Below are 26,855 nucleotides of genomic sequence, written 5' to 3' on the forward strand. Positions count from 1 at the left end.
CCACACTGTTCCCAGCCAGAAATTCGTTAGGCTTTTTTCTGAACTGGTGGCCGCAGAGATGGTATCTGCCTCCCAGTAACAGGAAGTTTACCGGGGGCGGAGTCCAGGGTGTGGTGGAGTGACAGTCGACCCGCCCGTACTTCCTTGCCCTCCCGACACTGGCCGGGGACGCCCCACGCCACCACCCCGCCAGAGAACTGCGGAGGGAGTGGGAGGGGAGGCCAGCCCGCAGGCTCCGGAAAGCCCCGCGCTGGGCCAAGCAGGTGGGAAGGCTCAGTGACGGCCGAGCCGGGCGGAGCTGCCCGCACCTGGGAAAATGGAGGCATCCCTGGGGCGGTGAGTGGCCTGGTGATGCAGGCGGGAGCCGGGTGGGCGTCAGCCCCCCAAACAGGGCTGGTCCTGGGGTCACTCACAGTGCTGTGTGAGGTCGGGTGCTCACTCTCTGTCTCTGGTTTGTCGCCTTCCCTCTTTTCGGCCACTGCCGCCTCGGGCTGTTCAGTCGCGGTGCGGCTCGGGCGCTCCCAGGAATCTTCTTTAATACTGGCCTGAATCCTCGAATCCTGAATAGGGCAGCTGGCCGCCTTCAGCGCGGCCCCGGCCTCCGGGATCCTGGCTGCATCCACAGCAGCCCTGGCGCCGTGTTCCCTGTTTTGAGACTCGCTTTTGCAGCTAAGAAACAGTTCTTTTCCTGCTCCACACTTCAAAGCTGTTGCCTGTAAATGAGGCAGCCTCTCCTGCCGGGGGCAAAGTGGCGGTCACCCCCCACAACCGGCCAGCAGCAGTGGTCCTTCCTTAAGAGATGGCAAGAGGAAGGTCCACAAGTTTCCCGGCTGCCTGAGGCCCAGTGGCCGCCTTTTCTACCTCAGCTACTCCGCACCAGCCGCCGCAGCCACCGCCATCTTGAAAACCCGTGTCCTTTTTCAGTTTTTAACACACACACACACATCCCCCTTGCTTGGGTAAGCAGTAACATATAACACACTCTTCTCCTTTACTTTTTTAACTTTACAGTAGACCCTGGAGAATACCTCATATTACATGCACAATGATCCTAGATAGGTAAAATATCTGAGCATTTTGCAAGGTAAACCTGTGCCTTTTTCTTTGCCTGTTCCTATGCCAGTGAACATACTCAGGAATTGTTATTGATCAAAAATAAGTGTATGTTGCCATCCTGAGGTAAATTGGTTTTTCATAAGGAAAAGCACTTAACTAAGACAGAGAAATTAAGTGTAGAGTCTCCTTGAAAATGTAATCTCACCTCAGCTTTTAGGAAATGAATGGCATTTCACTTTCTAGTCTTCCATATTAAGAAAATAAAGTGGCTCTAAGTCTAAATTAAGGTATTTAACTCTCGTAGGCAACATTAGAGGTCTAAAACATTAAGTCTCCCAGGGAAGGTTGATAAACTGATAATGGGACTCTTCTGTTCTTACCATATAATCTTTTCCTACAAACATTTATAAGAATACTTTTCCAAAAGGAGAGAATATAACTTGGGAATGGGAAAGAAAAAATAGGATGTGATCTGCTTATCTCTAATTATTACAACTTTTTTAGTAAACTCATTCACATTAGTGGATGCCCTAAATTGTGAAATAAATCTTTTATATAAATTCATTTGTTTTACATCCATCTGAGGAAATCCCACAATACCCTAAATAGTTTTATTAATATCTTAACTCTATTCTAGGTTTTGCATGTCAAGAAAACTTTTAGGATCTCCTATTTCTCAGATTGTCTTCCTGACTTAAGGTTTAAGAGGATAAGTCAGGGTGCAGGACTGGCAGAGTCACAGATCAGAGAAAGGAGTAAAATAAGAAAAATGCTAGAAAAACCAGGCAGCACCTCAATTCCTGGACACTCATCTTCACAAATTGGCATATTATTATGCTGGAAGTAAATGTGCAAATCTCACATACTTCTCCTGGTGTAAGTAGAAAAATGACATTCCAGAGCTAACTTTTTGTTTTTAGTTATCCACACATATTAAAACTGAATAATTTTAAAAAATTGATCAGCACTTATGGACTCTAGAATAGTACTAAATTAGCTTTTCTCTTCCAGGTAGACCCCACACTTAACTTACTTTAAGCTTTTGTTAGATAGTTCGTATGCCTGTACTGTGTAAGCTGAACAGAGAATCTGTCCTTTATATGACTTAGGATTCAGACCAGGACCACAGAATTTTAGAAATTACAGACTTATTTTTATATTTTGAAAAAGACATAATAGAAAACAAAAATAAAAAACAACCAGGCATATCAATATTTGTAATATATGTGTATTGTATATGTATATATTTGTAATATATCTGATATTAATATATGTAGTATATGTATAAACTAATATTGAAAATGACATGAAGAAAAAGTATAGTAGCATATTTTGAAACCAAAGCTGGGCATGAACAGATATCTGATGAAATACAACTTTAGGGCTTTGCTTAAGTGTCTAGGTAATGTTCAAGATATTACAACCAGTCTTCTATATACCTTTTGCAAAAGCCAGCAAAGTAGGCTTCAAAACATGAATTTTAGCAGGCTATTTTTTTTTCAGTGATAATACTGCTTCCTTATAAACAACTACTTTACTAATCACTGTTGAATTCTTCTTGTGTTAAGACTGTGATGAATACAAGATTTGGTGAACCTCTGTGATGCAGAGAATGTAACAGTATAAAAAACTGATCAGTAAAAAAACTGATGCACATATTTTAAAGCAAAACAGAACCCTAAGTCTGAAAATAAAGCAAGCCAAGGGTATACTACTCATACAAATGAGTACATCCAGAGGTAGTTTTTAGTATCAGTATTCCATTCCCTATTTTACAGATAATAATCTCAGATAGATAAAATATGTGAGCATTTTGCAAGGTAAACCTCTAAAGTTTTACCACAATGTGCCTTTTTCTATGTTTTGCTCTACCTTTCTTCTTTATATATTCCTAAGGCTTCTCAGGAATTGCTTAGTGTGTCAGGGTCCCCAAAACTACCCCCAGGTTCAATGATTTGCTAAGAGGATTCACAGGACTCAGCATATCATCATGCTCACAGTTATCATTCATTATAGCAAAAGCATACAAAGCAAAATAGTAAAGGGAAAAGGTGCATGGAGCAAAGCCTGAGAAAAACCAGGCACAAGCTTCCAGTCTTCTGCCAGTGGAATCACACAGGATGTGCTTCATTCCCCCAGCCACCAAACTGTGACAATATGTGTGAAATCTTGTCTACCAGAGAAGCTTGTCAGAGATGCAGTGTTCAGGGTTTTTACTGGAGGCTGGTCACATAGGTACCTTCTACCTAGCATGTACCAAACTTCTAGACTCCCAGAAGGAAAGCGGGGATTCAGCATAAAGTACACTGTACAAACAGCTTAGTCTTACCAGTGAGAGTGGAGGGAACCCTCCTGCCATGGTCTAATTATGTCCCCCAAAGTTCATATGGTTCTACTCTCATAAATGGATTAATACTGTTATCATGGGAGTGGGTTAGTTATCTCTGGAGCGGGATCCTGATAAAAGGATAACTTCAGCCACATTTCTCTCTCACACACATGCTTTCACTCACGATGTGATGCCTTCCACCATGGTATGACCCTCACCAGATGCCAGCACCATGCTCTTGGGACTTCCAAGCATTCAGAACTGTGAGCCAAATAAACTTCGTTTCTTTATAAATTACCCAATCTGTGGTGTTCAGTTACAGCAGCAGAAAATGGACTAAGACACCTCCCAAAATTAAGTTCCCAGATGTGCCAGCCAAGGACCAATCTCATAAGCAGACTTTTCAAAGGATAAGTCAGGCCTGTTATGTTAGTCTTTTCTGCATACTTGGTGACAATCCCACAGGAATAATCATCATAGATATTTTCTGATTCAAGAAGACTCTTCTAAGGGCTGGCCCATGGCTCACTCGGGAGAGTATGGTGCTGATAACACCAAGGCCACGGGTTCAGATCCCATATAGGGATGGCCAGTTCGCTCACTGGCTGAGCGTGGTGCTGACAACACCAAGCCAATGGTTAAGATCCCCTTACCGGTCATCTTTTTTTTTTTAAAAAAAAAAAAAAAGAAGACTCTTCTAATTCAGAATCATGCATTTTAAAAAAGGATATATTAGAGAATTTGTTGCCTGAGAAATGGTTAATTCACTTATGTTTTAATAAATTGTCATGGCTGTATTTGATCTTCACTAGTTTTACTGAAAAGTGGAATGAAAATATATGAAAAACAAAAGCCTATAAATACCCATAATAATTGACTAGAAATGAACTTCATTTGACTACATATAATTAAGCAGAAATAAAGCTGATGATCACTTAGCATTAACAGTTTGGACATGAACTTTAGAAGCAAAAGGTAGAGGAGGCATTATTATGTCATGTTTTTTAAGAGAATTTTCTTCAGCTAATATTTTGGGGATAGAAGAGGAAACTTCCTTTTGTTGTTCTCGCCACTTAAGTATATTCTCTGCCAATTCTTCTGTCTCAGTCACCAAAATATCCATCTCTGCTAAAGCTTTGCTCTGTATCATTTGAAAGAAAGAGAAAATAAGAGAGAAATTACATCTGTCATTAATTCATTATCATACATCACAAATCGTTATGATACCAAAAGTTAACACCTGATTTACAATACACACCTTTTTACAATACACACCTTCTCTTTGAGTTCACCTCTCCTTTGTCTTCAATGATTACCTCAATGCAGATGACCCTCAATCTATACCATCAAACCTAACCTCCTTCCTAAAATTCAGTTCCAATTTAAGTCTGTGGCAATCTCCATCTGGATGTATACTTGATATCTCAAACTCAATTTAACTACACTTCAACAATGATTGAACATTTACTACACATTCAAGACATGTCAGAAAACAAACCCATTAACTTCTTTAACCTGTACTTGATCCTACTCACTCTCACATCACCCAGGCTAGAAACTTCATTATCTTGGATGTGTACTTTGTCCCAACAGCAGCCAAGTTCTAGAAATTTAACCTCCAAAATCTAAAAATTCTATACAATCCTTTGTATTCCTATGCTTTAACTATTTTATCTGAATGACTGTAATTAGTCTCCAAGTTTCTTTGCCTTTGGTTTCTCTGCCTAGTCCTCTAACTCGGAGCTGATCAAACTTTAATGTGCATAGGAATCACCTGAGGAACTGTTAAAATGTAGATCCTGATTCTGAAGGTCTAGGGTAAATAAAATCTGCAGCTCTGCATTTTTTACAAGCTTCCAGGTGACTGATGCTTTCTGTCCCTACTTGGAGTGGCAAGACTCAGTTTACACTACCCAATATTTTCTCCATGATTAAGGCACAGTTCTGATCAAGTCACTCCTCTGTGCCTTTCACTAAAAAAAAAATTTAAAACAAAAATTCATTCAGTGGCTCCCTGGTACTCAGACAGTAAAGTCAAAAGTTCTCAGTCTGGTTTTCAAGGCATTCCATAAACCAGCCCTGAGTAATCTCCCCCTTAATACTCTTAGGCATCAGCCAAAGTGGACTAGCACTTTGCCCCCAAACTACCTGGGTGCTCTTTCATGTCTTTCTTCACACTGCTGCTTTTGGCCAAACTATTCTTTCTGATGCATGTCCAAATTTTACTGATTCTTCAAGATAAAGCTCACCACTAACTCCTATATAAAACTTTATTTAGGCAGCTGGCCAGTTAGCTCAGTTGGTTAGCACACAGTGTTATAATACCAAGGTCAAGAGTTCAAATCCGTGGATGCCCGTACCAGCCAGCCACAAAACAAAATACAAAAACTTTATCAAAGTCTTCCTTCCTCCTTATCCTATTTCCAATCCCCCTAAACCAGAAGTAATTCTTCCTGTCTCTTTGTTCAATAGATAGCATCTCTTTATAATTCTATGCCATACTCATTATGCAAATACAATCCTATAAAGTAGAAAATACTATCTTATAGCTGTCTCACCAAATCTTGAGAATTTGAGGGTAGGAATTGGTCATAGCTATCTTTCACAATAAAAGTAGCATAGCCCTTGAACAATGAAGATAACAAATGTTGGATCAAAATAACTTAAAATGACTTCCAAAGAAAAATGATGTAAAAAAGAAAAAGCTTCTTGACTTAAAAATAATTAGCTCGCAATATTAACCATATAAACAAGAAGACCACACATTTGAGATTCTAGTATAAAAGAACTAAAGACATATATTAATACTCACCATTTTCTTTAGATTTGTATCTAAATGAGGGATATTTCTAATTGTTTCAAGATGAGTTTCTAATCTTTCAATGAAAGTTACAGCCATCTCCAGCAAATGTACTATATATCTGAAAGAGAAGAAAAAAGTCAATTATTTTTTTAGTTTAATTATTTTGTGTTCTCTTTCTTTTCAGTTAGGGCTTTTAATTTGACATAAGAGAATTACCATCCACCTAATGAGCCAATAACAACTTTCCTGCATTCATGCAAATATCAGTGATAAAGAAAGGTCCTTCTCTTTCCCTTTAAGCAAGACTTAACTTGTCATCCAAATAGAAAAAGGGAAAGAGACAACACTAATCATATATGGAACCCAACCTAACGTTAGACAAACCTCAATGTTAATAATTTTCTAAGTGAAGACATTTCCTTAGATAAAATCTCATTCCATTTCAATCTACTTATCAGTGAAAAGTAAAGACAATAAGGATAAACTTACTTCATTGAAAGAGTCTACACATAAAGTTACTTTGAAACTTTGCATTTGCAAAATGCTTTAAAATCATTACTTGGTGGTTCTTTGATGTAGTATAATATATACATTAATAGTATATACTGTGCTGAATAGATACTGAATATAGCCACAAGAATGGGGTTTTGTATATTTATTATTTTACCACAAAATAAAAATTTTGACACCAGGGTCAACTGGTGAGGTACTAGTGGAGAAAACTAGCAATCAGATCCCCAGGTACTTGCTTCTTTATTTTATTATTTATTATTGATAATAAGCTACATTTTCAATTTGATACTTGTAATGCTCTTTTGAGATAGAGTGCAATAGAAATTATCCCCATTCTATGAACTGGGAAACTGAGACAAAAATTTAAATCATTTGCCCAAGAATTTGAGGAATATAAACAGTAGAGATGAGACCAGAATTCAGTTTCTTCCTCCCTTATTTGACATTGTTTTTATGTGTCCCTGTTAAACCCCAACAAAATTTTTACATACAGGCAACATTAACTCAATAAATTTACTTCACAGAAAACAGTCTATATATAATAAAAATGATTTTTACTCACCTCGCTACATGTTATGGATCTAATTGCTTTCATTAAAGTCATAGTTTATAATTCCCAAAACACAATGGGCAAAAGGAAGTTCTTTCTTTTCACCATAGTATAATTCTTTAAAAGCAAAAGATTCTCTCTCAGTGTGTCAACATTAATAATGTTAACAAATACAATCAATGATATATTGTTTCATGAATTATGCTACAAAGTAACTTCTAGTATAAACAAAAACTACCCTCAGAAAACATGTGTGACTATTAATTTCTACTTTTCAGTCTAACCTGTGATATACAGCTTCAATAGGTAAGTTTTCCTGGCACATGGGTTTCAACAGTCTTTGCCTGAGGGACCGCTTCTCTTTTAGCACCGTTTCCAAATGATTATTCATGCTTTGCAGAGAATGACACTTCTGAGCTACAAAAACCAGAAATACTAATTATAATTAGCAACAAGACAAGTTTTGGAATCACTAATAATTTCTTCTTTGCTTTGGTTTGACATTACCAATGTCAAAATTAATCCCACCATTTCTCTCTTCAATATCACCCCTTTGCTATCTTTATTATTCTCAACAACTTTCTCTTGCTTTTCCTACTGACAACCAAATCTAATGCTAAATTCTTTCTCTGTGTTTCTCAGCTCTACCTCCTATTCAGTTTTTATAGCCAGAGCCATTTTCTTCACATAAAGTCTCTTTTCCTATCCCTGCCTCTTACATTCTACATGGGAACATTAAAAAAACCAGTCATCTTACAAGCTTTTTCTGGTTATCTCAGTAGTTTTCTCGGAATTCAGTTAATGGCTGCCAACTGCCTCCCTTTTTTTTTTTATAGTTTTATGCTGAAAAAATTCAGGGCTGGCCAATTAGCTCAGTTGGTTAGAGCATGGTGCTGATAACACCAAGGTCCAGCGTTTGATCCATCCTGTACTGGCCAGTCGCCTAAAAAACAAACAAAAAAACCCCTTCTCCCTGAAAAAATTCAAAACTTACAGAAAAGTTCAGTAAACTCCTCTATACATTTCACCTAGACTGACCAATTATTAACATTTGACTACATTTTCTTTTTTTCCTCTTTCTTTCTCTACACACACACACACACACACACACACACACACACACACACACACACACACACACACACACACACACACACACAGTTTTGCTGTTTTGCTGACCGAATATAAATATTTTCTTTTTTTTAAAAGATGGCCGGTAAGGGGATCTTAACCCTTGACTTGGTGTTGTCAGCACCACGCTCTCCAAAGTGAGCTAAATAGCCATTCCTATATAGGGATCCGAACCCATGGCCTTCGTGTTATCAGCACCACACTCTCCCAAGTGAGCCACAGGCCGGCCCGAAATATTGTCTTATACAACTACAGTATATTATCAAATTAAGGAAATGTAACATTGATACAATACTGCCAATCTTCAATCAGCCCATATTTAAACATCACCATGTGTTCCACTAATGTCCTTTTCAACAACAAAAAAATTTTTCTGATCAAATATTCAATTCATGATCATACCGTGCTTTAGTTGTCATGTTCCCTTAGTCACCTTTAATCTGGAAAATTCCTCAGCCTTTGTCTTTTAAATTCTCCTGACTTTGAGGAGCCAAATTGGTCACTTTTTATGCTATTTGCACTAGTCTTGCCAACAGGACTTCTACTTGAACATAGAAATAGAAGACTTTGTTAGCTTTGGGGCAACGCCTGGAAAAACTGTTATACCATAATTTTGCTGCCTGGTGCTTACTTACAGTAATCCAAGAAAAAGTTGAAATTCCAATGATTACCCACTTAATCTACTTACCCAAAAAGAAAGGACGAACAACATCTGCTGTATCCTTTTCTAGTTTCAGCAGTTCAATTTCCAGGTTTTTCTACATTAGGAACAAAAGTAACATTTAGTTCACTCAGAAAGTATCCTGAAGCTAAAGGCTTAAACTTTGATAAAAATGGGTAACCCAGGAAGGAACATGCTACCAAGAGTATATTCCTTGAGACGGGGGATGATTTGTTATAAAAGCTCTGCTGCTACTACTGTTACAACTACTAACCACTACTATTACTAAGACTACTACTATTAACTACTATGTAGTGGATTGAATTATGTTCCCCCAAAACTCATCGAAGCTTGAATTGAATCCCCCACGTTTTATGTATTAGAAACTTAGCCCCCCCACTGTGATGGTTAAGAGGGTGGAAAATCCTGTTATGGTAATTGAAAGGTGGAGCCTTGAAGAGATGATTGGATTGTAGGACTGTGCCTAGTGAATGGATTAAAAATGGTGGTCAGGGGTGTGGTTCTGAAGGCTTTAAAAGAAGAGGAGAGTCTGTCTTGCTCTCTCTGCTTCCACCATCTTGCAATGGGAGACCCCTGGGTCACTGTTGCCACCACCAGATGGACTTTGGACTTCCCAGCTTCAGAAACTGTAAACAATAAATTGTTTTCTTATGAATTACTCACTTCCACGTATTTTGTTATAAGCAACACAAAACAGACTAATACATACTACAAGTGGACACCTATCCAGCTATGTACCAGACAACTGTTCTAAGTTCAAAATAACTGCTGTTTGAACCAATAAAGTTTTTTTGTACTATAAGTAGAAAGTGAAAAGTTCAATCTAATTTACCTGGTAGATTTCAGCTTGAGTATTTGTGATCTGCTGTAGCCTGGAGAAGTTTACAAAACAAGAAGCTGTTTTCTTAGATATGTTTAACATCTCCTATTGGTAAAAGAAAGTGGAAAGCAGCAATATATTACAAAAAGTTTCTGTGTACACTGGAATAGTATGCCCATGGATCTAAAATATGAGAATACATTATGTCCAACACTGCCCCTGAACATGAAGTACAGGAGTAAAACAGCAATGTGTATTTCCTGTTTTTAGAACCTTCACTATCACAAATACCTTGACCAAACATTTAAGAACAATAAAAGAAATAAACAAGACAATCATTTTGAACTGTTTCCTAAAGTACCATATATAATACATTTGTATTACTGATGGCTTCTCAGAGGATTCTAAGATGAGGTTGCTGGAGAATCACCTCTACCTTTCCAAATGACCCAGGCCTAATGTCTCTGACCTTCCTGGGGCTAAAATAAAACAATTTTCCCCAGTGGAATCACTTACCTAATTCATTAAATGACCTTGACTGGCTACAAGTCATTTATACTGTCTCTGTTCTCATTCTCTTAGATAAAGGAATGTTTGTGTCCAGACATAATCACCCTTCTAAAAAAGCTACCCTGTCTTTTTTATCCTTTCATTCTTTTATTCTCTGTTATATTGCCCTCTTAAATTGCAGGTTATCTCAGAATATAAATATTATCGTGTTCATCCCTTGACTTCATCCATAATTTTCTATATCATTTTCTTTTCTAGAACGTTAACACAGGAAAGAACTTTAGAGATTATGCAGGCCAGGGAATAGAACACTAATCCGGGCTGGCCGGTTGCTCAGTTGGTTAGAGCACAACCTTACAACACCAAGGTCATGGGTTCAGATGCCTGAACCAGCTAGCTGCCAAAAAAACAAACAAAAAACCCCCACTAATCCATGGTTCATTTGGTTTAGTGCATGAACTAAATGCAGCCCATTGACTGTTTTTGTACAGCCCGTGAGATAAGAATGATTTTTGTATTTTTGAATTGTTGGAGGGAAAAAAAATCAAAGAAAAATCATATTTTGTAACACATGAAAATTACATAAAAATTCAAACTTCAGAGTCCAGAATGGAAGTTTTACTGGGATACAATTTCTCTCATTCATTTACGTATTATCTCTGGATGCTTTTATACTATAAGTGCCTAGTTGAATAGCTGCAACCATATGGTCCACAAAGCCTCAAATATTTATAGTCTCTGGCCCTTCATAACCAAAGTTCACTGACTTATGATAACCAATCTTACAAACACTTAATTAAGTTAGGCAATGGAAGATACAGGATGAATGAAACAAGCTCTCTGCCCTCAAGAGGCTCATGATGGATGGGGAGGAAAAGGTATTTTTAGATAGAAGGAACAAAACATTATAAATGGTCAATAATTGTCAGTATTAACACATGAGAGAAAAAGGGAAAGATGAAGCTGGAAACAGTTTCCTACATAATCATAGAAGACCTTGAGTGCTACGCTAAGCAATCACAATGCAGAACATGGAAGCGACTGAATGATTTCTGGTGAAGAAGTGATATAATCATATATAATGCTCATTTTAGAAATTAATGGGGTAGTATGAAAAATAAAACTAACGGAGAGCCAGGGGCTGGAGGGAGAAGAGGGGGAATGACTGCTCAACGAGTACAGGGTTTCCATTTGGGATGATGAAAAACGTTTTGAAAATAGTTGCACAACATTGTGAACATACTTACTGCCACTGAATTGTACACTTTAAGATGGTTAAAATGGTAAATTTTATGTTATGTGTATTTTACCACACACACACACACACACACACACACACACACACAAACAACAACCTGGTAACTAGCCAACATAAAACAAAAAATCTAGCCGAGAGATGAACTAGAGGTTGGATATTTAAACAGATGGCTACCACAATATTCCAAGTGAGATGATGAAAATGTGACTAGGTCAGTAGCAGTTAAGGCAATGAAGGCAGAGATATGAATTCCTGCGAAGACAAAATTGACAAGTCCTAGTTGATACGGGGAATGAGGGATAAAGTTGAGTCAATATTGACTCCAAGGATTCTACTTCAGGTTACTAGACAGAGAGTTGTGCCATCCGCCGAGGTAAGTAACACAAGATATTTTACTAATGGCAATATTGAGGACCAGGGAGGGTATTAGTCCAACTTCACATGTCAATGTGTGTCAGGGCAGAAGTGAGAACATATCTAATCTACTGCCTTTCCATCATATCAGCCTCTCTTACTTTTCTTTCTTTTCTTTTTGGTAGAAGGTAAAAAAGTAAAACATCTCCCACAGCACATTTTAACCCACACACTCACTAGTATATCCAAATATCTCTAGCAAATATAAATTCTAATATTTGAGGACTGTGACTTACACTTAAAAAAAGAAAAAAAAAAGCAGGAATTGGGGAATACAGAAAAGTCTTTACCTTTGGGTATTACTACATTATATACTTCACATGCCACTGGGGCAAAAGGACCCTGAAAATGAAAAGATCCTGAGACAAAATCTCAAAAAAAAAAGAAAAGAAAAGATCCTGAGAAAAAGAAGTCTGTTTAGGGCATTTCTGTTTATTCTGTTGCTAGGCACAAGAAAAAGCTGAAATTCAGAAACTTTAATACTTAATATAAAAATCCTGATAACACTGTGTACTTTATACATATATAAACTTGTAATCTGTGGGTAACCTTTCTTCTTTTTTTCTGTCATTTCTTTTTAATACTGAATTCTAGCTAAGGGACATCAAAAGGGAGGCAGTAGAGCAGAGAAGAGAGGAGGCTCTTAAATGGGGGAAAGGGTGCAGAGGAGGGCGGGACAGAAGTTGAGAAAATAGAATTAGTAGATTCTGAAGTTTTTTGTAGGTTCACATCCTTATCTTATGCATTGCCAATAAAGGAAGCTTTGATCATAACTTACTCAAGCTTGCCGGAAAAACAGTTAGCATGTAAGGCCACTAAAGCAGTCATAGGGGCATAAACTAAAGCAAATACTCTATTATCTTACAGTTAACCCTACCTTTCTCTCACCAAATCACTCTCCAATGACTAGATCAAAACAGAACAAAGTTCAAATTATGTTTTCTGGAAGATTTGTATAAAATAGCAATTCTAGGCATCACTTTTAATTTTTTTTTTTTTTTTTTTTGGTCTTTTTCGTGACCGGCACTCAGCCAGTGAGTGCATCCGCCATTCCTATATAGGATCCGAACCCGCGGCGGGAGCGTCGCCGGGCTCGAGCGCTGCACTCTCCCGAGTGCGCCATGGGCTCGGCCCATCACTTTTAATTTTTAATGCACATGAATGATGTGCACTAAATGGATGGACTGTTGAAAAGGATTATATGACAAATCATTTTGAAAGAACTGGTGCTAAATTCTTCTAATAAAAATAGGTTTTCATATGTAAAGTTTGCTTAAAGTAAAATCAACCTAGAAATCTGTAAATAGTTCCTTAATTGGGACTAGCTGTGCAGTAAGATTGTAAGAGGGTCTTAAGGAGCTATACAGTGGCAAATGTTAGCAGTAGTTAAAACAGGTAACTGACTAATTAACGTACTTGAGAGACAGTAGGATCATCACTGTAAGAACCCAAATGCCCCAAGGGATCACACCGAGGAATGTAAGAACCCAAATGCCCCAAGGGATCACACCCTGATCACATAAGTCCTTCTCGGCCACACCCCATCATGGCGCTGGTTGCCCTTCTCTTCCCGCCCCCCGAATCGCACACCAATCAGCTCACCCCAGGCCCCATGCAGTATGCTAAGTAGGGATTGTATTTTAAGCCAATCAGCTTTCCCTAAAAGCCCTATATATATGTGTGTGTGCCGCCTAATAAACGAGCTCTCTCCGGTGGATGGTCAAGTGGTGTCGACTTGTCCTTTCAATCACCTCCCTCCCAACAACCACCACACCAAGAGCTCACTCGTCAACGGACTAAAATTCTTTCAAGGGTGCCTTACTTTTTTGGTTTAGGCATTTATATTTCCTACCAACACTTTCTGGAGGGATACTAAGCCTAAATGTCCTACAGTATGAGTTTACCAAATTATTTTGTGACAAGAAAATTGGACATTACAAGAGAGTACTAAGTAACTTGGCCAGAAGAAAACAACGAAGAGAAGTGAGGAAGGATTCAACTGGCCAATCCCTGGACATGACACTGTCTTCAACAGAAGTTAAAAATCTTTCAAGATAGCATCACAGTATATTATCACAGTTCATCTTAAACAATGATACAATGTGTCAGAAAAGGGATAGCTCTGGGATCTAATTCTACCTCACTAGTTGAGTGACCTTGGGCAAGTTTCCTGGTCTTTTAGGCTTATATGTTTCTTAATATAAAAAATACTGCTAGGTATTAGAAGTCTTTAATGACTCTAAGTATAAAAAGTTGCATTTTTTCCTTATATCTTCCATCTTATTTATACTGCTACTTTCTGCAGATGTTTACCTTTTAACTTTTCTGTTTCCTTTTTAATGAAATTCCTCAACTTCCTCTTTATATCAAAATTTCTTTTCCTCAATCTCAATGTTCTTGATTCCACTTTCCCGTTCCCGTCTGTTACTTCTGCCTCTTGTATTCCATTATTCCTTCACATGTTCAATTTCTCCTTGTATTGGCTCCTTCCTCCTGACCTATGAACATGCCCTTCTTACCCAATCTAAGCCACCCCTTGGGCTCTTCTTACCCAACCTAAGCCATGCCTTGGGCTAATCCCTCTTTTCTTCTCAAAGTTAATCTCTTCCTCCATTCACGTTTCAAGGTCTTTTATGTCTCTTTCGCCAATACTCTTTTTTTCCCTTTAAAGATATAAATAAATAAACAAACAAATAAATAAAAACTGCCTCTGGCGCCTTCGGTACACAGCGTCTCCCGCTCCAAATATGCTTCAATTCCTCCCACAAACGACAGTTGCTGGGAATGCTTGTTTAATTACCTAGCCTTATTTCCCAACCCCATCGCACACTACAATTTAGAGGCGGTTATCAGTGAACGAAAAAAAGCAGAGGAACACTGGTCTATCTTATCTCCCACAAACTGGCCTGGGACAACTTGCCTGCAGACACTCAAAACAAAGTCTACTCAGAACACCATCTACTCATGCCCTCGTGAACGAAAAAAAGCAGAGGAACACTGGTCTATCTTATCTCCCACAAACTGGCCTGGGACAACTTGCCTGCAGACACTCAAAACAAAGTCTACTCAGAACACCATCTACTCATGCCCTCTTTCGAAGAGCCCACGGCAGAATGATCACTGCTGTTGCCTGGAAGGGGCTCTATCCGCCCTTACGCTAGTACAGCCCCAACCAGCACCTTCAAACTCTTCTGCAGCCAGCAGCACCACCTCACAGCCATATTCTGTCGCCAACATAGGCACCCCTTTGATGACGCTACTGCCGTCAACACGCACCTGAGTGACCACCCCCGAAGCTACGAAGTGACCTAGCAGTAGCCCAGCGGCGTTTGGCTCGGACTCCGGGTCCCTGGGGCTGGCAGCAGCCATGGCTCAGACGCACCTCCCCGTTGGCGCCCAGAGTGAGCGGAAAGCTGGGCAAACGCGCGGCGCGCCCCGATGACGTCACAGGGCGTTCCCACCTGGGCGGAAGCCCGAGGAGTGCATCCCAGGCTGGCGCGGGTGCCGGCCCCCATTGCGGACCCCTCTGTCAGACCAGCTGTAGAAGGCGAGTCCAGGGCTCCCTGATCTTCCGTAGGCTTTCAGAGGCTGCTGGCCTCGGCATAGCTGCAAAAGCGGCAGGGCTTGGTATTCAGGCTGTCTGTTCTCTTTCTTCCTTGCCACTCTTGGGCTGGCCCCCCGGATCCAGGGATCGGCGAGGGGTGACAGCTGGTGTGGGAGACCCAGCCGGGAGGCCGACGGGGTGGCTGTGTGCCTGGACTGGGCGGTGACAGCTGCGCTTCTTTCCCGCAGGGACCTTAGCCGCGGCGCTAGGATGGGAAACAGTGCTCTCCGCGCTCATGTGGAAACGGCGCAGAAAACTGGTGTCTTTCAGCTTAAGGACCGTGGATTGACCGAGGTGAGACTGGCAGGGACCCAACTAGGGAACTTAAGGGGAGAGAGGGACGGCGGGGGCGACGAAGTTAATTGGTGAGGGATTCTCCACGCTGTGAACTCCCTTCTCCAGTTCCCCTCAGAGTTGCAGAAGCTGACGAGCAATCTCAGGACCATCGACTTGTCCAACAACAAGATCGAGAGCCTACCGCCTTTGCTGATAGGGAAGTTCACTCTGTTGAAGAGCCTCTCCCTGAACAACAACAAATTGAGTATGGCTTTTGCGCCTGGGAAGCTTTTGCTAGTGATCCGCTGTTAGGAAGGGTGGTCTTCTCTTGCAAGCCTGCTTTTTGTTGTTATTGTTATGAAACCGTTCAGAGGGCTCAAGATGTAGAATGTCAGAGTCCTTGAAGCTTTCTACCTCTTGTAATTACATCTACAAGCCTCCTTGGGTGGTATAATGATTGTTACTGGGTTAATTTGGACTTGAAAGGGAAGAACATCTTTGGGATGTGATGTAAATAGACCTACCTAATTTGAAAGGAGGGATGGAAGAGGAAGGGGAGGATCTTCCAAATCCCACAAATTACTTTTGCATTGTGCCTAGGCCCCTTTTAAAAGGAGCCCATTATACACATAAATGCTCTCCTGCATTTTGATGCTACCCTTACCTTCTGAAGACTATGTCGGTAAAATGTAATACCCAAAAATGGCACATGTGGGAATTATATGTATATTAACAAGAGATGAAGCAGGCTGCCATATGGTCTTTATAAACTTCATAAAAGGTGTTTTTAAGCTCTATCAAATTCAGGTTTTAAAAAATTTTTCTTTGCCAGCTGCTCTTCCTGATGAGTTATGCAATCTGAAAAAACTAGAGACGCTAAGCCTAAACAACAATCACCTGAGAGAGCTGCCATCTACCTTTGGGCAACTGTCTGCCCTCAAGACCTTGGGACTCTCTGGGAACCAACTGGGAGTACTACCACCACAACTTTGTAGCCTACAGCACCTGGATGTGGTGGATCTCTCCAAGAACCAGATTCGGAGTATACCTGACATAGTGGGGGAGCTGCAGGTCATCGAACTCAATCTCAACCAGAACCAGGTCTAGAGCTTATGGTTTTTTTTTCTACAGCATATGTTTGGGTTTATGGTCTCCTGATAACCTCTAGTTCCCTAAATTGTAATCATGGAGCTAGGTATCAGAGGCTAGATGAGAGGTATATTCTATAGGCTAAACTAATTTTAAAGCCCCAAATGCCATGGGGTTAGTTGAGACACAGGATATGTTTGTTGAGTAGGTGTTTTGGAGAAGGTAGGATGGATAACAGGCAGACATAATTTCAGAAATTAAATTACCATCTCACAAATCTTGAAGAGTTCTTCAGATCCTCCTCAAGTAAGCCCCTAATCATCTAGTGATGTCGGGGATATAGAATGGAAATGAGGCTTCAACTTACAGGATTTGAGAGTCAGACATAAAATTTCAGGGTTTTTTTTTTTTTTTTTTTCCTTTTTACATCTTTGTAAAGTGTTGTGTCCTGCTTTTACTCAAACCTTAAGTGATAGGCTTCCTAAAGATAGCTCTTTTTCATTGTTGGACAGTTTTTTTTTTTTTTTAAAAAGATGACCGGTAAGGGGATCTTAACCCTTGACTTGGTGTTGTCAGCACCATGCTCACCCAATGAGCTATCCGGCCATCCCTATATGGGATCCGAACCCGGGGCCTTGGTGTTATCAGCACCGCACTCTCCCAAGTGAGCCACGGGCCGGCCATGGACAGCTTTAGTTACATCTGAAATTTGTTTCCATTACTTCGGAAGTTTTTTTGGTTAATATTTATCCATCTAGAGAAAATCCAAAGATTGTTGTCTAGGCATAAGGCACAAATAATGAAACGTTAAACATTGTGACACTGGGTGGCCTTTAGTTTTCTAGTGTCTGTGCTTCTACATGTGCATGGTCCAACACAGTAGCCACTAGCCACATGTGGCTATTACTGTTCTGGATTGTAGTGAACTTACATTATGATGAAATTCAGTCTCTTAAGATTAGCCTCATTTTTTCCTTAGAGTGGATATTCTTTTTTTTTGCTGGCTGGTATAGGGATCAAACCCTGGACCTTGGTGTTATCACACCATACTCTAAACAGCTGAGCTGACTGGTCAGCATAGAGTGGATATGTTCTTGAGCTTTTTGGAAAAAAACTGAATTGGTTAAGCAGCAAGTATTACTTGAAGACTTACTCCACATTCATCTCTGTTGATGCCTTAGTCATTGGTTCTCAGACTTCAGTGTGCATCAAAATAACCAGGAGAGCTCATTTAAAGAGATCACTGGGCGCCCACCGTTTCTGATTCAGTAGGTCTGAGATTCTGAATTTCTACTAAGTTTCCAGGTGATGGGCTGAGATACCAGGCAAAATCAATATAATTTAGTGACTTGGAGCATTTAAAGGGCAAAAGAGGTGAATGAGTCCAAGACAACTGATTGGTATTGAGCTTGAGGGCCTTAAAGAACAGTGGTGGTATTGAGAATGGATATGCTGAGTCGGTCCTGGTGAATCATCTAAACAGAAATGTTTTGCTGAAAGTTGGAGACATAGGAGTGGAATACAGATGAGTAGATATGAGTGTAGATACCAATTCTGAGGTCTTAACAGAAGTGATGGCTTTAAGAATGAATGAGCTTTCTAGGAGAGTTTTAAGAGAAGATCAAATATGAACTATTAGGGACTGCTGCTAAAATGTCTATAGGAACAAGAAGGGAAGCTAAAAATCAGTAATGTTTCAAAAGATAGAAAAACCAAGTACCCATGCACAAGAAGAGGGAGTTTCAAGGAAGGGATAGATAGTACAGTTAAATGCAACAGGGAATGAGGACAGCGGATCCTTGATGTTGGTAGTAAAGTGGTCAATAACTGTCTTACACATAAAACATTGGCAGTAAATGTACCAAAATATTTATGGTGGTTATTTCTGGATGGCTGATTACAGGTAAACTTTTTCCTTTAAACTGTGTGAGTCTCAAATTTTCTTTAATAAACACACAGTGCTTTTATTATTTAAAAAATTTTGTTTCCGGGCCGACCCCGTGGCGCACTCGGGAGAGTGCGGCGCTGGGAGCGCAGCAGTGCTCCCGCCGCGGGTTCGGATCCGATATAAGGATGGCCGGTGCAGTGACGTGTGGCCGGTCACAAAAAAAAAAAAAAAAAAAAAAAAATTTGTTTCCAAAAAGCCACTGGTGACTTTCAAAAAGGCGTTTTTTTTTTAAGTGGAGGAGTAGTAACAGAAGCTAGATAACAGAGGCTTCTGGAGTGAGTAGGTAGTGAGAAAATGGGGGCGGTAAAAGAAAGGAGAACTAGGACAAATTGTCAAGTAAAGATGTTTTGTTTTAATATATTAAAAAATAACCATTATAGTGCTTATGCTTTTTCCTGTTATTCTTATGTTGTTCAATAGATATCTCAGATCTCAGTAAAGATATCTTGCTGTCCTCGCCTTAAAGTTCTTCGGCTGGAAGAGAACTGTCTTGAGCTCAGCATGCTTCCACGGAGCATCCTCAGTGATTCCCAGATCTCTCTGCTTGCTGTGGAAGGCAATCTTTTTGAAATAAAGAAACTTCGAGAACTGGAAGGCTATGATAAGGTATGTATTAGTATAGTACTACATTTGTAGTCACTACCCTATAGAAGAAAATGATGAAGTAGCCCCCATGAATGTTTATAGCTAATGTCAACAGGATTTATTTTTCCCATTTTGGAGGTGGATTTTAAGAACTGTTCAAATGATATTGTGCCAAGATGACTTTTTCTCTATAGATATCTTATTGTAAAGCATTTTTGTCTTTTGAAGTATTCCATTAAAATGCACAACAAATTTTAAAAATATGCTTAAAATTAGCACTTAGAATAGGTAGATTTTGTAGGAAATGAAGGACCATACCCAGTAAAAACTAAAATAGAAATAGAAATAGAAATATATATATATATAAACTTAAGTAGCAAATAGCTAGGCTTATACTTGCCACGCCAGACTACCACATATATATTATTCTTTCACGGTTTTTAGTACATGGAGAGGTTCACGGCCACAAAGAAGAAGTTTGCATGATGTTCTCCAGGACCACGGGAACCCTATAGAACACGGACTTGGAACCTCTGTTGGAATCTGGCTAAATCAAAGCCTCCTGTTTCTGTCAAGGATACCTGCAGTAAGGAGATGACACTCCAGGAGATATTTCAATGATCTTTTTCCTTTTCAGGAATTATTTCAGATAAGCTCAAAGAAGAGGAATCAGGAGACAGGAATAATCTTCCAATTTGAGTCATGGATAAGGCAATGGACAATGGTGATCTTCAAAACCATCATTAGTTTGGCTTTAAGAAACTTAGCTAGTTGCTATTTATATGATGGGGGTGGGTGCTGCCTGGTAACAAAATAGCTCCACACCACAGCTTGAGATTTCCTTTAGTGTCAGTGTGTGAGCCTTCATAAAGTCAGCTGCCATTCCACCTCTGTGTAAACACTTCATATTTTTATGAAATGCAAATAATTTGTGAGAAACTGCTATGGCTAAGCTAAGATTTATGATCTCAGTCCATCAGTTCAATTGTAGTGTTCATACTTGGAATTTAGGATGTAAATATGTGACTCCGTCTTGATTAAAAGTGCGCCTTGTCAGAGAAGTAGCAACACAACACTAAGAGATGTTCCTCAAGGCTGCAGTAGCAAATTCTTTACTATTGCAGGTGCCTTATTGGTAGAGGGCTCTAAAGAGCTATAACCATATATGCAACACTTGTAAGATAAAAGAGATTTTAATAATCAAGATTTTCCTGAAGCTTTGTTGGAAATAATGTTTTATTTCTGGTAATCTTTCCCCCTTTTTGTATTTATAACTCTACTAATCAAATTACCTATCAAGAAACCATTGCTACGATATTTAAAAAAACCTATATTATCAAGTTTATTCTCTGAATGAGAGAATAAACTAAATAAAGAATTATTAATGAACTTTGGCTGAAAGCAAAATTAATCCTTTATTTATTTATTTATTTTTTGTCTTTTTCGTGACTGGCACTCAGCCAGTGAGTGCACCAGCCATTCCTATATAGGATCCGAACCCGCGGAGGGAGCGTCGCCGTGCTCCCAGCGCCACACTCTCCCGAGTGCTCCACGGGCTCGGCCCAAAATTAATCCTTTAAAGGAAGAAGATAGGAGAACTTAAACCTGTAAATGGTCCTTTGTTCTTTGAAAGTAAACTCCGTAGGAAGAAACGTTTCATGCTTTTATTCACGTTGCATGAGTAGTGAAATGCCTTTATGTGACTGATGATAAACATTTTGTAGTACTGGAACCATGCTTATTAAGAAAATCTGAAGGTACAAAGGTAGAGGATTTCAGATTGTCACTGACATGGATATTAGAAAGCTACCATTTTGGTCACTTTCTGAAGTTTTATCTTAGCTAAGGAGCTATTAACCATAATACTGACACTTCTCAATAATGGTTAAACCTATCTTAACCATTAAGTCAAGATATCACAAGACCTACTTTTTAATCTATATGAGGAAGTCTCTCTGACCTTCAATCTGGTTGTTATTTTCTGTTTTTCAATTTGGGGAGGGATAGGGGGTGCTAGTTTATCAGTATCAGTTGATGAGATTTTTTTCTAAATTTAAATGTTTCATTTATTAATCTTATTGATCCATTGGACAATTAATATTACTCTATTTTATCCATACTTCTCATCTAATAAATCAGAACTTATAAATTTAACAATTTAGATGTTCCCATTTCATTATTAGTTTAATCCTCACACCACTATAAGAATCAGTAACTACAACCCTTCACAACTTAGATCCAGCCTTATTTCCAGATACCCTCTCTTCACTCTCATTTTGCCTGCCCAGAATATCAGTTTATTCTCCTTAAACTCATGGTGGAGTCTCTTTTTCCTCTGCCTTTATATTGTTCACTCAATCAGGAATGCCCTCTCTCACTAACATTCTCCTTTCCTATGTCTAAAGCCCTTCCCTAAGTCTAAGCCGAATTAACTGCTCCCCCATCTGTTACTATAACACTTCTCGCATTCTATATTTATCTGTCTCTTGCTAGACTGAACTATTTGAAGGCAGGGGTCATATAAAGTAATATGCTCAGAGTGATAGTAAACAAGATTTAGACTTAAATATGAGCTAAAAAAGTAGCTTGACTTGTGGTCTGAAAACCCAGATTCTAGTTTGGCTGTCAGCCGTAAGTCACCTAAATTTTTATTTTTTAAATTTTTATTTATTTGTTTTTTTTAAAGATGACCGGTATGGGGATCTTAACCCTTGACTTGGTGTTGTCATCATCACGCTCTCTGAAGTGAGCTAACTGACTATCCCTATATAGGGATCCAAACCCATGGCCTTGGTGTTATTAGCACCACACTCTCCCAAGTGAGCCACAGGACGGCCCCTCACCTAAATTTTTTAGAGCTTGGTTTGGAAGTCAGTGTAATATACTAAGATCATAGATCTTGGAGTGAGAAAGACCAAGGTTTGAATCCAGATTCTGTCATTAACTAGCTTTATAAATTTGAGCAATTTACTCATCTGTAATATTCTCCTACCTCTACGGTATGTTACAAGGTTATGGTGAAAGATACATTAAAAGTACTTTACATAGTGTCCATGACAGAGCACTCAATAAATCATGTTCTTTATCTCACCTGTAAGGCATGAAAGTAGAATTTAGCAAGTTGTATAGAAATAGAAGGCTTGGAGCAGACACTACAATAAAAGGATTAAAAATGGCTAGAGGATAAGGAACTTTGAATATCAATCTAAGAAATATAAATCTGATTAGGAATGTAACTGGGATAACCTAGAATTTTAGTGAGAGAGTGACCTAAAAAAAACAGCATTCAAAGAAGTTAATTCTAAGTGCAATTGAGTGTGGGATGTCTGGGAGGTAGATGTTTAAGGTGATATTTATAATCTCCATACAACATGGACAGATCTAAAGTTGAAGTGTGGAAACAAAGGATGAGTTAAAAATGAAGAAAAATGTAGTCACAGCTATAGAGGATAAAGATCATTGTCATTATAAGACTAGAAACTTGCAGCTTACTGTTTAAAAAAGAAAATTAAGTTCAGTGGCAGATACTGTTTTTTTTACCTGCTTAGTTATAGGTTAATATTATGCTCAAGGTCACACAACTAGTAAATGAGCCAAAATTTGAACCAAGGTGAACTTATGTTAACCACTTTAAAAGTAATAGAAACAAGTTTCCAGACAATGTTACAGGAGAAGATGAGAAAAAGCTTTAAGTCAACAGCTTCTGTTGCTAATACATTATGAGCTTCTATGGCCTCACCTCTCTTCTCTCTCAGTAGCAGAAGCTGTGGAAAAGTTTGTAATCTAGAATCCATGGATGAGCTTTCAAGACCTCCATGATTCTCATTTATACATGATTCATATTTGTGTGCCTGTTTCTCTGGGAAGAGGGGCTGTGTTGTCTTTCATCAAATTCACCAGGGATTCGTGACCAAAAAAGAGCTCCACTAGAGAGAGAAGAGCGGTTATCATTTTATCAAGCTCTTACATTTGCCAAGCACTGTTCTATGTGCTTTACATGTATTAGCACTCTAAGCATTACAACACTATGAGGTAGGAATTATTAATCCCATTTACAGACAAGGAAACTAAGATACAGAAGTGGGCTTACAGTCACTCTAGCCACCACAATTTGGTGCCTTAGCTCATGCTTCTAACTAATTATACTGTGGGGTGCAGAATATTGGCATCCTCAGAACTAGGTCTTTTAGCCAGAACATTGTTAAATTTTTTGGGGGGGGGGGGGCTGGCTGGTGCATGGATCCAAACTCTTGACCTTGGTGTTACAACACTGTGCTCTAAAAAAAAAAGAAAAGAAATTTTTTTTCCTTTAAGTGCTTTTAGGAAGGGCATTTAGGTAACAAAATCCCCATTATTTTCCACCTTCTTACTTTAGATATCTACTATCATCTGCCAAACTACTCATTCTGACATGGAACATTTCTATTAAAGAGGGCCTGAGTCTCACTTTATTTAAAAGTTTTTCTTCTACAGCTTTTGAAAGTTCCCATGTTAACTGTATTTTCTCCAGTGAGTGGATTGTAGCTCTCACTTTGAAACATTATCCTTTCAGTCACTAGTGTATTTAAGCTCAAATGAATTAAACACTAGTAATGATTAAAATGAATCTCATGACAAATCATAGAAAAGTCCTGTCAATATTTCCAATAAAAATTGGAAGGATGCTACAGACAGCTTTCTATTGGAATGTTTCTTGATTTTTGGACTTTTGTTTTACTCAATTTGTTAAACAAGAGCTGATGGAATTACAGCCCCCACAATAACAGTCATAGAAACATATTACCTCTTTGAAAGAACAATACCATTAGTTAGTTATAAAATTTAATTGTTAGGATCAAGCAGTGGTTGTTAGTCAAACCAGTCCATACTGATAGCTTTAAAGTGTGCAGATGTTAGTTTTTAAATGTGACAAATACCAAACAGATTTTTATAACACTGTTCAGGATCTACATAAAATTGATTCTGGACATAGTTCAATACAAAAGGCTAAGTGAAATGACAGTGCAAGCATCAATAATTAAACCAAAGTTGTAATTTTCCAAATCACTTCTAGTAAGACAGAATAAATTCAAACTTTTTTAAAGTCTAAAGCTACATAAAACTCCAAGCAATCTATTTTTCTGCCTGAGATCAAAATAAGTTTCCTTTTTCCTATCTAAACATAATTCTTGGCATTGAGGTAAATCTGCATTCATGTGATATATGGTGTCAAACTTTCCAAAAAAAATTTTAATCCCTGCTTTAAAGAGAAATTCTCATGTTACACATATATATATACATATTTTTGAGGTTAATAGGCCTGTAATGGGACCATGATACTACTACTAATATGAAAATAAAAAAGCCATTCATTTATACAAAGTGTTCCTAAATGGTGCAATATGAAATGGGATCACAAAATCTATGTACATATATGAAATACTAAGAGTTCAGAAATTAAGCTCACTTTAAGATAACTCATTCTATTCTCTTTGGAGTAGAGGTTGCAAAACTGTGATGTACAACAAAAATATTGTGTATAAAAAGCTCCAAAACCAAGCATTAGCTTAAATTGGCAATAACTGCAACTTAAATTAAAAACTAAACTCAACTAGATCTTTACTGTGGATATTCAACTTTCTGCTTTGTGGCCTGCAAGTTTCTACTGAGGGTAAAAGCTCTTCTTGTTAAACCTCTTACCACCACAAAAACACACCAACACCAACACCACCTATACAGCTTCCTTATTCATGGCTGTCTTTGGCAAAAATCTTGAAAGCAAAAGAACGTGCTGAAGTACATGAGGAGGATGAAAACACTACATGTGATGTATGAAAACCTATGTAAGAGTATGTACTAAGAAAGAAAATACTAGAAGGCTGAGTGAGCAGCAGTATACCCTCAAAAGAAACAGAGAAAATAGGAAGACTGTTACTCCTCTAGCCCTTCTTCCACACTATCTCCCAATTAGAAGAGTGGGACCAAATTTCAAAATCTGAAAAGGTAACAACTTTGGAAGAGGAGCTAGAGAAGTGAATAAATGATAAAGAAGTACAGCAGTAACTTTAGCTGTCAATGAGTTTCTTTGCTCTGACATTGGCATTATCAATACGATCTTTGTTGGTGTCAGCCTGAAAAAAAGAAACAGATACTAGCATTACTTCACAAGGTAAGTCACTCTAATAATAGTTGAATTTTATACACTTGTAATAATAGACACAATGAAAAAATTCTAGAAACATTTGATGTCATATTACAAAACTCATTTTGGGCAAGAAGTGACAGAATATGAAATTCACTTGGAAAACCCCTGGTTTATAAACAGGACAAAAGTATAACAGAACAACTTGCCAGTATTTCATCCATTCTATAACATGTTTTTTCATAGTTTAACATATCTGAAACTGGGATGCATCATATAATCAATGGCACTTTTGATGCAATGAAATATAAGAATGTTCTTCTCTGTTATAGATCTGGACCTTGTGGGAGTCCTCTGAACTGAATCATAGAATCTCATCTGGAGCTATCCTAAGTCTAACCCAGAGAGAATGAAATAACCTTCCCAAAGATCTCTGGAACAGATGTATTACCACCCACATCAATATCGGAATTAAAATGATCGGTAATATGTAGTCTAAACCCAGACTATTATCTTATGAGGCATTATTTACTTTGATTTTCACGTACTGACTCTTTCATGAGATGAGTATTCAGGAACTTACTAACTTGTTATTTAACAAATAAAACTCCAAAAGCTAACTTACTCATTCAGGGGGAGGGAAAAAAAAAAAAAAGCACACTCAAACGATAGAGAAGATTCTAAGCTTCGTGTGTGAAGGTTTAAGTAAAATCACTTCATTCCAAGACTATGGTTTTATAGTGAACCAACTGCCATGAGCAAGAGATGTGAGGACTTGGCTCTTGTTTCTTGATGTGTTAGAACTGCTGCTTCATCAAAACTGTAAGAACTGTGAGGACAGAGTCTTACCCTATTGTTTTCCCTTGAAGTATCTAACACAGATGTCTATTACTAACACATTGGATCAGATGTCTCATTTTCCTGTGGCAATAAAAAGCTTTACCTTCTCCGTGATCCGTGTTATTTGTTGATTTTGAGCTTCAATTTCATTGCCCATGTCCAGGGCCATGTTTTTTAGATTTCCCAGGATACTGCCCACTTGAGTCAGGTTCTCTTCCATTTCATCTTCTCTGGCATCATTAGTTATACTATCACAAAAAGACAGTTAATTCAGTACTTCTTGTTGAATTAAAATGGACCAAGTCTGGATTTAATTTTCATAAAAA

General features: G+C 38.5%; 3 protein-coding genes across 5 annotated transcripts in view; 1 reads left to right on the forward strand and 2 right to left on the reverse strand.

Annotated features, from left to right (window-relative positions):
* Nucleotides 1-2,337: 2,337 nt before the first annotated feature.
* HAUS2 (HAUS augmin like complex subunit 2) lies at nucleotides 2,338-15,460 on the reverse strand. Of its 2 annotated transcripts, XM_063090783.1 has the most exons (6): nucleotides 15,343-15,460; nucleotides 9,897-9,989; nucleotides 9,071-9,140; nucleotides 7,536-7,668; nucleotides 6,198-6,306; nucleotides 2,340-4,526 (listed from the first exon to the last, which is right to left on the reverse strand). In XM_063090783.1, the coding sequence occupies exons 1-6, from the start codon at nucleotides 15,433-15,435 to the stop codon at nucleotides 4,317-4,319; spliced, it is 708 nt and encodes a 235-aa protein (XP_062946853.1). In that variant the 5' UTR covers nucleotides 15,436-15,460; the 3' UTR covers nucleotides 2,340-4,316. The 2 variants fall into 2 exon arrangements, with proteins under 2 accessions (XP_062946854.1, XP_062946853.1); XM_063090784.1 differs by lacking the exon at nucleotides 9,897-9,989 and having other exon boundaries at nucleotides 2,338-4,526.
* A 69-nt stretch (nucleotides 15,461-15,529) lies between these two features.
* On the forward strand, nucleotides 15,530-20,890 carry LRRC57 (leucine rich repeat containing 57). The gene is made up of 6 exons (XM_063088515.1): nucleotides 15,530-15,613; nucleotides 15,859-15,964; nucleotides 16,073-16,211; nucleotides 16,779-17,047; nucleotides 19,404-19,589; nucleotides 20,013-20,890. The coding sequence occupies exons 2-6, from the start codon at nucleotides 15,881-15,883 to the stop codon at nucleotides 20,052-20,054; spliced, it is 720 nt and encodes a 239-aa protein (XP_062944585.1). The 5' UTR covers nucleotides 15,530-15,613; nucleotides 15,859-15,880; the 3' UTR covers nucleotides 20,055-20,890.
* A 327-nt stretch (nucleotides 20,891-21,217) lies between these two features.
* The window catches only part of SNAP23 (synaptosome associated protein 23), a 32,824-nt gene continuing 27,186 nt past the window's right edge, over nucleotides 21,218-26,855 (reverse strand). For both annotated transcript variants that reach the window (XM_063088518.1, XM_063088517.1), the window contains exons 7-8: nucleotides 26,633-26,777; nucleotides 21,218-25,678 (exon numbers count right to left, since the gene is read on the reverse strand). In XM_063088518.1, coding sequence (XP_062944588.1) covers nucleotides 25,613-25,678; nucleotides 26,633-26,777 — 211 coding nt within the window. In that variant the 3' untranslated portion in view covers nucleotides 21,218-25,612. The remainder of the gene's footprint in view (nucleotides 25,679-26,632; nucleotides 26,778-26,855) is intronic.

Source organism: Cynocephalus volans, chromosome 3 (genome assembly GCF_027409185.1).
Source record: "Cynocephalus volans isolate mCynVol1 chromosome 3, mCynVol1.pri, whole genome shotgun sequence".
Lineage (NCBI taxonomy): Eukaryota > Metazoa > Chordata > Mammalia > Dermoptera > Cynocephalidae > Cynocephalus > Cynocephalus volans.

Bases quoted from the DNA above. Each gene is read 5' to 3' on its own strand.
- HAUS2 (XM_063090783.1), bottom strand. From the start codon at position 15,435: ATGGCTGCTGCCAGCCCCAGGGACCCGGAGTCCGAGCCAAACGCCGCT. The intron at 9,990-15,342 runs GTGCGTGTTGAC...TTTTACCAATAG, and splicing joins CTTCGGGGGTGGTCACTCAG to GAGATGTTAAACATATCTAA. The intron at 7,669-9,070 runs GTAAGTAGATTA...TGGTTTTTGTAG, and splicing joins TGTTCGTCCTTTCTTTTTGG to CTCAGAAGTGTCATTCTCTG.
- LRRC57 (XM_063088515.1), top strand. From the start codon at position 15,881: ATGGGAAACAGTGCTCTCCGCGCTCATGTGGAAACGGCGCAGAAAACT. The intron at 16,212-16,778 runs GTATGGCTTTTG...TTTCTTTGCCAG, and splicing joins CCTGAACAACAACAAATTGA to CTGCTCTTCCTGATGAGTTA. The intron at 19,590-20,012 runs GTATGTATTAGT...CACGGTTTTTAG, and splicing joins AACTGGAAGGCTATGATAAG to TACATGGAGAGGTTCACGGC.